The sequence below is a fragment of the Gigantopelta aegis genome, chromosome 10, assembly GCF_016097555.1.
Source record: "Gigantopelta aegis isolate Gae_Host chromosome 10, Gae_host_genome, whole genome shotgun sequence".
In the NCBI taxonomy this organism is placed as follows: Eukaryota; Metazoa; Mollusca; class Gastropoda; order Neomphalida; family Peltospiridae; genus Gigantopelta; species Gigantopelta aegis.
In genome coordinates this window covers 32619531-32633048 of record NC_054708.1, presented here as the reverse complement: position 1 = coordinate 32633048, position 13518 = coordinate 32619531, and the positions used below count along the sequence as shown (strand labels likewise).

The 13518-nt window shown below is 38.7% G+C and overlaps 1 protein-coding gene across 1 annotated transcript in view; it reads right to left on the bottom strand.

The window, feature by feature from the left end:
• Nucleotides 1-13518, bottom strand: part of LOC121384261 — a 51611-nt gene that overhangs the window by 22960 nt on the left and 15133 nt on the right. The window contains exon 4 of the mRNA XM_041514575.1: nucleotides 2384-2493. Within this exon, the coding sequence (XP_041370509.1) occupies nucleotides 2384-2493 (110 nt within the window). The remainder of the gene's footprint in view (nucleotides 1-2383; nucleotides 2494-13518) is intronic.

Here is a 13518-nt window from a genome sequence, read left to right as displayed (position 1 = left end):
CTTTAAGGTTTATAAGCACGGGGCCAGGTGTTTAATGGAACTGCTACCCTGATGTGACCAATGTCTTTGCCAACATTGCGTTCTTACTGATGGTCCACATCTCCAGCTATTGAAATGTTTTACATTTATTTTGCATGATGAGTTCAGCGACCTGAAAATTGTCAACGAAGCAAGGGGGAAGATAATAGAAACCATTTCATTCACACCAGAATGCCAGACTGCAGCACTCAAAACATGTTGCCTACCAAGCTGAAATATGGCTCACCAGTGAACAGAGTTGACAAAATGCATGCACTCTAGAGGGGTGGGGATGGACTTTTGATAAAGACAGGTTTTCCAAGTGTGGCCTCCAAGGCCTGTGCTAAGGTAAGTAGGTGTCTTCCCATTACGTCTATGTCTCGATTGCAATTTGTCTAAAAGATAAGATCATAGCATTGCATGCGTGATAATGGACATTGCGGGTATAATCCTTACTTGGGACGAGTGGGTAATATTATAAATGGATTTGCTTAAAATTATATGACCAAGCTTCTGTTCGTTTGGGTTTGTTAGTAATAATAGTATAATAGGTGAAGTGTTTAATTGTATTAACTAATATATTAAATTAGATGTCTCTAATTTGTTTTGCATTTGATAAAAATATTTTGTGACTGATTAATAATAATGTTAAGCAAGGTGTATTCCGGTACTATATTAACCCATATTAATATTAAACATGGATAACATGGACACTAATCACACATCGACATTCAAACTTTCAAACTATTCCTCAAGCATTATTCACTAAAAAGTTCTTTAAAATGTGATATTTATCTAATAGTTTTTAAAATGTTATTGTTATATCTTTCTTGTTATTCTATTAATGAAATGTGGACTGGCCCAAATGGAGGTAACAGTTAGATGACTAGCGATTCACTCGTTATATTTCTACAATTATGGGGCAGGACGTAATTCAGTGGTACAGCGCTCGCCTGATGCGCGATCGATCTAGGATCGATAGCCGTCGGTGGACCCATTGGGCTATTTCTCGTTCCAGCCAGTGCTCCACAACTGGTGTAACGAAGACCGTGGCATGTACTACCCTGTCTGTGGGATAGTGCGTATAAAACATCCCTTGCTCCTAATCGAAAAGAGTAGCCCATGAATTGGCGAGAGCGGGTTTCCTCTCTCATTATCTGTGTGTGGTCCTTAACCATATCTCCGACGCCATATAACCATAAATAAAATGTGTTGAGTGCGTGGTTAAGTAAAACATTTCCTTCCTTCTACAATTTATTTTATTGTTCGACGAAATTACATGTTAACCAAATGGAAGTGAACCGTTAAGTGTAGTTTCAAATTTGAGGGTATACGGTAGTAGATGTGCTGTACCGGAGTGCACTGAAATGTATCTGTTACTATGAGAATTAAAGTTTCAGTAAAAACTCCATGCCTGTACAGTGGCATACGAAATCGGCAAAGCATCTTCAATAATATATACCTCTACATATTACAATTCTTAATTGTGTTAATCTATGCCGTAACTACACTATATTCTCTATGTTCAAGTAAGTTCTCAGGAGTTAATTGATTTCATATAGAACAGGGTAGCCCATGGAGAGCCGGCTGCGGGTTTCCTCTCTAATTATCTATGTGGTCCGTAACTATATGTCAGACGCCATAGTGTGTTGTGCGTTTTTAAATAAAACATTTCTTTCTTTCCTTGTACATTTTCTTCTTAAACACTATCTAAAACACCACGATAATAAAGCGAGAAGCTGATGATGCACAATAGACGTTTATTTTTCTCAATAATATTTCTCTATATTTCATTCCTTATACAAAACATCTAGCTAGTAATATCTGTAATTATTTAATTGCATGCCTTGCCCCTACAAATATTAGGTTAGACCAAAAACTTGCGATCGTAGGTGGCATGGGAGCTGGGATATTGGTACTACATTGTAATAGGTTTTTATATGGCGGCCATCTTGAAAATCCAATTTAGCCGCCATAATGTAATTTGGGAAAGTGGTTTATATTAAAATTTGAGGAAATGGACAACTTGTGGACGAAATTTGATGCTTTTATCTGGAATATCCACATCATTTTATTGGGCTACTTGAAAAATATACTGAATACGGTCGCCATTTTGATGACGTCATTTGAAATTTGATGCTCTTATCTGGAATATCCACATAATTTTATTGGGTTACTTGAAAAATATACTGAATACGGTCGCCATTTTGGTGACGTCACAGGAATTCTGAGTAAATTTCACCTATGAGATAGTCAGTATATATACCATCAAGAAATAACCAAAATTAGCTGGTAGTACGGTAGTTGCCACTTGACCCCCAAAATGAGCCTCAATCTGCACGCCAAGATTGGTTGTTTAGCTCACCGTTTGTCTTTGTTGTAGGTGGCCGCGTGAAGCGGCGTTCGCCCAGATGTGTCACAGGTATTCTTCTTAGCCCCGTTACGGAGAAGAAACACGACGCCATCATGCCATCCCTGGGCAAAAGAAAAAGAGAAACCTGAAATCAGGTACTGGTATACGTTAAAAATGAGTATTTATTTTATGTAAATATATTTATGGCAAATCCAAATCCATATTTTAGCATCACACTTGAGTATCGCGATTCGCGTTTTAGCACCACGCTTCTGCAAATTCTGCTAGAGTTGTCCTTCATTCTTCTCCCGTGACCATTTTGGCGCGCAGGAATTGCACTGTAAAATAATGTTTTAGCCTCAGCGGGGGAGGGTGGGGGTGGGGGTGGGGTCGTCCGAATCTCTCAGCGAAAGTCCATGAGACGAATGTCACAGTGCAGCTAGAAAAATTATTATAAGTGTCGTATAACGAAAACATTATTAAGTAAATGATCAACACGGGACCATCAACATCAAACCCCAAACCTCGATTCACAAATCAATACCTTTAGAAATATTCTGGTAAAGACAAATGTTTTTCACATTTCTTTATTATAGGTTTACTACATTCAGGTGACATCCCGCAAGTATTTAACACAAATACATATCTTATTTACAGAACAATCTATTCAAAAGACACCGGCAATGTACTTTCAACGTAAACAAGCCATTTCTAGGATGAATTAACCTTTGACCGGCCCTGCTTTCGGATTATCGCACATTCGGAAACCTGAAATCTATTGAAAGAAACGGATGTGTAAGAATTAAAAATGAAAATAAAAATGCATATGTTTACGACACACTACTAAATAAAAAACAAACAAACATTTGCTATAGTCCTGATCAACTGTTTAGACCCTAAGGCTCATATTTATAAAGACGTTTTAACGGTAAAACACGTTTTAAAAAGATAAAACAATGTTTTAAGAAAAATTCATATTTACAAACCTGTTTTAACTTTAAAACGGTGATACGTTTTAAAGTTAAAACATATTTTAACACACCCTAAAAACCTGTTTTAGTTAAAACAACGAAAGGGCATGTCTAACTTGACCACGTGTCAGGACTCAGTCACTACAACATTTTGAGACATCAAACATGGATGTGTTGCGACAACTGCAACATCTTCAACCAGTTCAAGACATCAACTACGACCGTGCAATGCGACGTGAGCGTGTTTTCAGAGACAGAGCCGATCCCTATGACAGTTTGTCTGAAGAATGTTTTAGAATGCGATTTCGCCTTACAAAAAATACAGTTCGGAATGTAACTGACATGGTGAGGCAAGATATAGAACAGCCAACACGTTGAAATCATGCTGTCTCATCTGAACTGCAAGTCCTAATAGCATTGCGATTTTATGCAACAGGTGGATTTCAACTCACTATGGCCGACGTTCATGGACTTTCTCAGACGACTGTATGTAATGTCCTCAAACGAGTGACCATTGCCATTGCTAGATTGAGACCACACTATATAGCATTCCCCAATAACGTGGAATTGGACAGTGTTAAAGCAAGGTTTTTAAATATTGCTGGTTTTCCAAACTGTGTAGGAGCTATCGATTGCAATCATATTCGTATAATTGGACACGGTGATAACGGACAACGATTTATCAACAGAAAAGGCTGGTCTTCTATCAATGTCCAAGCAGTAAGTGACACTAACCATACATTTGTGAACATAGTGGCACACTGGCATGGGTCAGTTCATGACAGTAGAATATTTGACAACAGTTTACTAAAGCAGAAGTTTGAAGATGAAGATATAGATGGATTATTGATTGGTGATTCGGGATATCCCTGTTTGCCTTACCTAATGACACCTCTGTTCAGTCCAAGAGATGCTGCCGACAATAGATACATCCGAGCTCCATGTTCAACAAGAAACTTAGTGGAATGCATGTTTGGGATTTGGAAACGTAGGTTTCCTGGTCTAACATACACTCTCCGCTTCAAGGGCATACGTACATCTCTAGCAGTGATCGTAGCCACAGCGGTGTTGCATAACACTGCTGTCACTGAAAGGGAACCTAATTTTAATGATGACCTTGATGATCCACAGCCTCCACTTAGGATCATTAGGGTGCAAAATGGTCGTGTCAATGCTGTCAGAAGGGCTATGGTTCAGCAATATTTTTCTCAACATTTAAAATTGTAATAAATAAAAGATTTGAACCAGTAAAGCATCATGTACATTTTTATAAATTTCTGAATAGAAGCATCAAAGTTGATTATTATGCAATCAAAGGGCATTGTACATATGAATGAGTTCTTGATGTGTTCACAGAGTCACTGGGCGGTTGGTCTTTAACTATGATTAGAAATGACGGAACTTGAAGTTGAACACTTTTTGTTCCAGTACTGCTTCTTAAGTTCAAGTATTTCCTTCTTCAATCTTAAATTTTCCATTTTCGCCTCGTGTTCTTTTTTTGCAAATTCCAGTATTTTCATCTCTGGTGTGGGTTTTTTGCTTCTGTTTAACTGATTCTTGTTTACTTTCAACCTGTTAAAATAAAAATCCAATGATAGTAGAGGATTAAGAATTTTGTGTATTAGTTAAATCATGTTTTAACCTACAAAACTAATTTTGTTTTGTTTAAAGACACCACTATAGCATATTTATTTAGTATTTATTAGAAGAATGGGATCCTATATATATGCACATTTTCATTGTTTTCCTATCAATAGAAAAGAAGGTTATAATGTAAACTAAAAAGTAAAGTTTGTTTTATTTAATGATGCCACTAGAGCATATTGATTTCTTGTAATCATTGGCTAATGGACGTCGAACATATGGTCATTATGACACAGGTTTTTTTAGAGGAAATCTGATGCTGCTACATATGCTTCTCTTTCCGATAAGCAGTAAGGTTTCTTTTACGTGCATTTTCCCACAGAGAGGACATCACATACCACGGCCTTTGATGAACCAGTTGTGGATATAATGTAAACTAATTTGCTTTCAAATTAAATGGAGACATTTTATTAAATGGATTATCTACATGTTAGGAAATAAAGTATTCATAGTAGTAAACAGCAAACCTGCTCTTTCTGCAGCGTTGTATTCTGAATGGTGTCATTTGTACTCTACGTGTTGTCATTTGGAGATGGGCTTCCATTTATAGCATCTGAGGGCTGATCATCTGTTTCCATAGGAGTATTGAGGATTTCAAACTCGGATACATCTCCATCAATAAGCAACGTAGACTGACTGGTATCTGCTACTGGTGTGGCATCATCGTCAAAGGAATTACTTAGCGATACCAGATCATCATGTATTGTTTCGCAAATATCCGTGGAAATGCCTTGTGGAGATGATGGCTTTTCTCCACCACCTGTTTTGTTTATGTCACGTTTATGTTTAGCATGTTCTTTTTTGGCCTGACATTTGGCACGGCGCCACCAGTCTCGTAGCTGCACTATTGTTTTTCCTGTGTGTCCCGGGTATTGTTCATGATAATCTTTAAGTACATCTTCCCATGCCGTCTTCTTTTTCTTATTGAAATTAATGTCATTCCGTTCGTCTTCAATTATGCGAGCTCTCTGCTTTATAGATTGCACTAAGAATGCCTTTTCTCCATTCGAAAAATTGTCAGACATGACATTAATTATAGAATGTTCAAACCAGTCTATCTCAATAATGTAATAGCTTTGTGATTGTTAGGTGATTTTACAATGATGAATTGAGTAGTGTCTTAACCTATATATACGTTCTGTGTGTGCATTCCATTTCACTGAAATCTGACAGGTTGCATGCAATGCATGCATTTCCCATAATTTTGCTACTACATGCATCTGCAGTGAAAACAAAAATGTATGGTTCATTTCCCCTTATGCTGATAGGATGGGGTTGTGGGAGGTGAAGGGTGAGGGATGTGCAAAACAAAATAATAACTTTAAAACACCGATAAATTGACCGGTAAATATTACTATTTAGTTGTTTATGCTAGGAAATCGTGTTTGAACCCATGCAAGGATAAAAAAGATTGAAGATAGCATGCCTACTCACGCCCTATATCTATCAGCTTCAACTATATATCAAATATCCTTCATACGGGTCTGCACTACATGCTTATCTATGACATAAAACATGTTTTAAATTTAAAACGGAGCCTTAAAACAGCGTGGTAAATGAAACAGTGTTTTATATTAAAACAGTTTTTATAATATGGATTTAAAACGGAGCCTTAAAACACCATGGTAAATGAAACAGTGTTTTATATTAAAACAGTTTTTATAATATGGATTTAAAACGTGTTTTAGGTTAGAACATGTTTTACCTAAAACCCCTTTATAAATATGGGCCTAAGTGGGGTTTTTAGCAAAGGTTACGTTTAAGTCCTAGTCAATCCTTGTTTATTTTACGTTGGCATGAAAACAAACCAAAATCCCTACAGGTTGTATATACAATTCATCATCTAAAATGCACGAAATGACTTTTTTCCATTTTACAAAATTCTCTGTATGTTTTGAATGCAGGTTCGTTCTTCTACAAATAACTAAGGTTATTTGCATAACAAAAGCATCACTCTACAGTGTGTTTCAAACTAATGTTCTTTTCCACCTTCCTAGCGGAATATATTGTACTACTCACAAGAATTTAAGGGTCAGACGATATTTTCGACATTATTTTCTGAATGTCAATTATATTAGCTAGACCATAATGTCACGCATGGTATTGTTCCATTTTGACGAAAGTGGGACTAAGCAACCCATAAATGAATTAAAATCCACTGTCATTGACACTGTCGACTAGTTCTAATGGCGAAAACATGCTTACATTTGAACGTAAATTAGGGCGAAAGCGAAAGGTCTGCCAAGTGCCCATAACTTGCTTTTTGACAAAGCGCTTCATTTGCACGCTTTGCATGTGTATTCCATGTTCCCAATGCTGAATTTCCGTATAATTGGAGCTTGCGTTCGTGTACGATGCACACTCCAAATTCGACAATGGTACGACGTCAACTGACTATCGAAGATCGAGGAAGGGCTATTGCTTGGCTTCAGGATGGCAATACGCAAAGAAATGTTGCTCTGAGACTTGTTGTCAGTCAGAGTGTCGTTAGCCGACTGTGGCAACGGTACCAAGCAACGAATTCTGTTCGAAATCGTCCACGTTCGGGAAGACCCCGAAGCACTACAAATAGAGAGGACCGCTACATCACCAATATGGCTCTACGTCAACGCACAACCACTGCACGCCGATTACGTGACAATCTGCGGACTGCGACTGGAACTCGAGTGTCTGATCAAACCATACGCAATCGTCTGAGAGCCAATAATCTACGCTGCCTTCGCCAGGCTGTTCGACCACCACTCCTACCACGTCACAGAACGGCCAGACGTCACTGGTGCACACTTCATCTGCGGTGGCAACGTGTTCAGTGGGGTCGAGTGATGTTCACTGATGAGTCCAGGTTTAGTCTCCAGTTCAACAACGGTCGGGTTCGTGTCTACAGACGTCCTGGGGAGCGCTTCGCTGACGTTAACGTTAGACAACGTCACCGGTTCGGTGGTGGCAGCGTCATGGTGTGGGGCGGCATCTCTATCTACCACAGGACCCCCCTCTATGTGGTGGATGGCAATCTGAATGGAATCCGCTATCTGAATGAGATTATCCGGCCGTTGGTTCTCCCAGGCCTTCAGCAGATTGGCGGTGGGGCAGTTCTGCAGGATGACAATGCCAGACCCCACCGCGCCAGGGTGGTAACGGACTTTCTCAGACAACAAGGTATCGCCAGGATGGATTGGCCAGCATATTCGCCTGACTTGGCCCCAATAGAGAACGCCTGGGACGAATTAGGCAGGAGAGTTCGGGATAACCATGCCCCTCCGGCCAACCTTCATGATCTGGGTCAACTTCTTATGGCAGAGTGGCAGGCCATTCCCCAAGAGTTCTTCAGACGTCTAATCAACAGCATGAGGCAACGATGTGTCGAGTGTATTCGCGCCAGGGGTGGATTCACACACTATTAAACGAATGTTCTAATGTGTAAAATCCATGTTTGACAACCTTCAACTTTGACAGCATGTCATGTGACTTTCTTGTATACAGTGACGTTTATTTGTGTTTTTTTGTAAATATGGAACAATAAATTAAATTTTTGGTGTAGTTTACATCATCAATCTAATACACTCTGAAACTTATTTGGTTATAATTTTTGACCCTTAAATTCTTTTGAGTAGTATAGTATATATTTAAGAAACAATTTGGAAACTAAGTCAATAAACAGGTGACACACCCCACTCTATTTCTGTCAAACAATATATATTACAGAATACACAAAAAATGAAAACGTATCCCATGCACCTGTTCAAAAGCAACAACGGGTTTTGGTCCCCCGCTATCAAAAAAAAAAATCCTTCTGGATCCGCGCCTGCTATGTCATTAATGTAATGTACTGGCACAAAAATAAATAAGTTTGGGTGCTGTTGGGGATAAAACACTGTACAGTAACTATAAGATAGGTTGATACATTATGACTGTCAGGTTGTATGTCCATGAATAATATATAATATTTATTATTTACTAATGCACGGGAAAGTGTTCATTTGAAGGCCACGCATACCTTTTAGTGAGTGGGGTTGGGGTGAGGTCTTAATCTCGTGAAGTTCACGTGGCCCGAATATTGTATACCCGCGATTGGTGGAGGCGTGGCCCTCTGCTCAACCCCACACCCACCTCTTGCTTCGTATGTAGGTGTATTTTATATGGTTTTATATTGATTGTCCGTGTTTTGTAATACACGTTTATATTTGTCTAATTGATAGGTTGTTTCATAGTGACTGATAATGAATGTCATGGGAATAAAGTGTTTTCAGTGTTAAAGAGTTAATAAATACATTTAACGTTATATGCTTGATTGGGTAGAGAGAAGCAATTTTCGATTTACCCATATTTCACTCAAATAACAATAATGTATTGAATGTCCAATAACACATTTTCTGTGTAATTATATACCCTACTATACTTGTATTTCATGTGGTTTACACAATGCTACCACAGCACGTGCAATCATAGATTATACTTCGAAAATAATATGTTATTGACCATCGACTTGATATGTACAAGCAATGTCATCGTATTTTGGACATCCAGGGCCGTGTTTATGGGATGGGCAAGTGGTGGAAGCCCCGAAAAGAAAGAAAGAAAGAAATGTTTTATTTAACGACGCACTCAACACATTTTATTTACGGTTATATGGCGTCAGACATATGGTTAAGGACCACACAGATTTTAAGAGGAAACCCGCTGTCGCCACGTCATGGGCTACTCTTCCGATTAGCAGCAAGGGATCTTTTATTTGCACTTCCCACAGGCAGGATAGCACAAACCATGGCCTTTGTTGAACCAGTTATGGATCACTGGTCGGTGCAAGTGGTTTACACCTACCCATTGAGCCTTGCGGAGCACTCACTCAGGGTTTGGAGTCGGTATCTGGATAAAAAATCCCATGCCTCGACTGGGATCCGAACCCAGTACCTACCAGCCTGATGACCGATGGCCTAACCACGACGCCACCGAGGCAGGTAAACCCCCGAAAAAGTCTGAACAATGGCTTTTTTTGTTTACAAAATTGCTTTGCGCATTACAAACGTACACCTCCCCACCTCCAAACACCACCATAAATACTATAGATTTGACCACAAGGGATCCCTATTAAAAGAAAACAATTGTGGAAAGAAGAGGGTCTACCAGACTCTGGACTCTGTAAACCCCGACCTTGTGAAAGCTGATTTTTAAATTTGTTTTGGTCACTACACCCCATTTGTTAAGCACGGTATGTAAATATATAATTTATAAAATAAAAATAAAATAATTAATGTTTTGGCAAAATCTATTCAATATACTGCATGTACATGGAATTGTTACATGTATTTTTACGTATATGGTTGTTTAAAAAAAAAAAAAGGTTAAACAAAGTTGGTACACATTTTACATTCCAAAACATGCATAACCTTGATTCAATGAAACAAGCTATAATGTCCTTCACGTAGCCTCGTATCCTAATCTTCTGTTATGCAAATAGCCTAGGAGAACGAACCTGTATTCAAAACATACAGAGATTTTCGTAACATGGAAATAAGTCAACTTCGTGCATTTTAGATGATGAATTGTATATACAATCTGTCGGGGTTTGCGTTTGTTTTCATGCAAATGTAAAGAAAACAAGGATTGAATAGGAATTAAACGTAACATTTACAAAAAACTTTGGGTCTAAACAATTCAACAGGACTATAGTACATATTTTCAAAAAGAGTAACATGTTTTGGCGCATAAAACAGAAATACGAGAATCGTTGAAAAGCGCACAAAATTTGTTTTCTTCCGATATCTGATAAAAACCATTAAAGGGACATTCCTGAGTTTTTTGCATTGTAAGATGTTTCCTACTAATAAAATATTTCTACCGTTAAATATTAAATATTACATATTAAATAAATTTTCTTGTTTAGAATATCAGTGTCTGTATATTCAAAGTGTTTCTGGTCGTCTTAATATTTGTAAGTAGCCCAAACTGGATTTTGTCTTCAAATAATTTCGTAAGTACGAAAAAAAAAAAAGGAAAAAAAATAAAATATAACCTAATGCAAATATAACGATCAGAAACACGTTTAATATACAGACACTAATATTTTATGCAGTAAAATACATTTGATATGTAATTACAATCGTTAAAAAGTCTCTGTCAGTCGATAACATCTTAAAAATTGCAGCAAACTTAGGAATGTCCCTTTAATTAAGAAAGTAGCCGCTGGAAAAGAGCGAATATCGAAGGTCGTTATATAGATGACGCTTGGATAAAGAATGGACTTTATCATCTAGTATTAGCTGTACATGTCTATGGAAATAGCAGCCGCAAATAATTGTGAATTTGCAACAGTGAATAGTGCATACTTATAATTATACGGGTCGACCGAGGGTGGGTGTGGGGGTTGGGTGGGTGGTTAGCGATCTCATGAGTTAGAATGAGTTGAATTTCTCTCGACGGCAGAACGTGACTGACGGTGCATCGTACGCTAAGCTGATCGATCTAATACCGTGGTGCAACCATTAAAGAGAAATTCATCACAGAAAGTGATATTGATAATCATTTTACTCGTGATAAGCTTCCTGACAACACAAACGTGTACTTATTTAAAAAAAAAAAAAAAAAAAAAAAAAAAAAAAAAAGAGAGAGAGAGTTTATTTTGTTTAAAGGCACCACTAGAGCATATTGATATATTAATCATCGGCTATTGAATATAAAACATTTGGTAATTTTGATATATAGTCTTAAAGAGGAAACCCGCTATATTTTGTTTTCATTAGTTGCAAGGGATCTTTTATATGCATCATCCCACAGACAGGATAACACATATTACATCCTTTGTAATATACCAGTCGTGGTGCACTGGCTGGAACGAGAAATAGCCCAATGGGCCCACCGACGGGTATTGATCCCAAACCGACTGCGCATCAAGCGAACGCTTTAACACTGGGCTACGTCCCGCCCCCTGTACTTATTTTCAATTATCAAGAGACGATTTTGTGCAGGCGTGTGTGCAGGAGTATGGTTGAACACCCACCCCCCTCAAACACCCCTCTCTCTCTCTCTCTCTCTCTCTCTCTCTCTCTCTCTCTCTCTCTCTCTCTCTCTCTCTCTCTCTCTCTCTCTCTCTCTCTCTCTCAAGCAGATGTTTTATTTTTCCCAATACATTTTCTATGGAAGTACGTCTCGACCCCCTTATAAACTTCGCTTGCACACAGTTTAAACTCCCATCCCCTGCTAAACATTTTAGCACATGGAGTCTTTTTTATATACACTTCCGCATAGAGCGCACGCAACGGTTTGTAACACCAATAGCATTCGGTGGACTCGGTATTTCAGTATCCTGTAACCTATAAAAGGCTGTGGAATGTGCTGTCTTGGCCCCCGTCTGTTACCGACCCCAGTCGGGCTGCTGGTGCTCTCTTGCACCTGTCAGTGCAGGCGGTGCCTTCTCCCACCCACCCCAAACCTTTCCTGTCCTAGACAGACGTGCGCTAAAACAACCTGCTCTGAATGTGCACGTTGAGATCTATGACGTGACCTGATCTGTTGTCTTGGCTATGCGAAAATGCATATACAAGACCCATTGCTGCATTTCGACAGATTCACCTATATGGAGGCGGTTGGTTTTCCTCATTCTCCAGACCAAGTATCAATAGAACCTTCAACCATTTGTTAGACGTCAAGGAGTTGTAGTTTAAAATATGCTGAGTAGTCCTTACACCAACATTGCAGACATTGCCTTATGACCCGTTGGGTTATTTCTCGTTCCAGCCAGTGTACCACAACTGGTATAACAAAGGCTGTGGCATGTACTATCCTGTCTGTGAGATGGTGCATATAAAAGATCCCTTGCTGCTAATCGAAAAGCGTAGCCTATGGAGTGGCGTCAGCGGGTTTCCTCTCTCAATATCTGTGTGGTTCTTAGTCATATGTCTGACGCCATATAACCGTAAATAAAACATTTCCTTCCTTCTTTTTGCCTTAAGATTACCATTGTTTACCTAACAGCCGCTGATTAAACGTTTTGCTTGACAGGTTCTTCAAACTTCCTTTCTTTTGGAAACCTGAAGCGTATTCTGAAAGTCGAGTGCTCGCATTTCTTCGCTAGTTTTATGAAATGAAATCCATACAACCTGTTAGCGAACGTTCGCAATAATGAACATACCACTGTTTTATATCGTTTTATATCGTTAATGAATTTACGTGCGTGTGTGCGTGCGTGTGTGCGTGTGTGTGTGTGTGTGTGTGTGTGTGCGTGCGTGCGTGTGCTGTCGGTTTTGTTTTGTCTTTTGGGGGGGGTTGGGGGGGCTTGGGTTTTTTGAGGTTTGTAGTGTTTTGTTTTTTTGTGTGTGTTTTTGTTGTTGTTTTTGTTGTTTTGTTTTGTTTTTGTTGTTTTGGGGGGATTGTTTGTTGGGGTGTTGTTGTTGTTTGTTGTTTTTTTTGGGGGTGGGGTGTGTGTGTGTGTATTTGTCTGTTTTTTTTTGTTTTGTTTTTTTTCCCTTTTGGTCTGACTTGACCATAGGTTATTACTTCTGATACCGTTTTTGTTTGTTTGTTTTTGTGGTTTTTTAC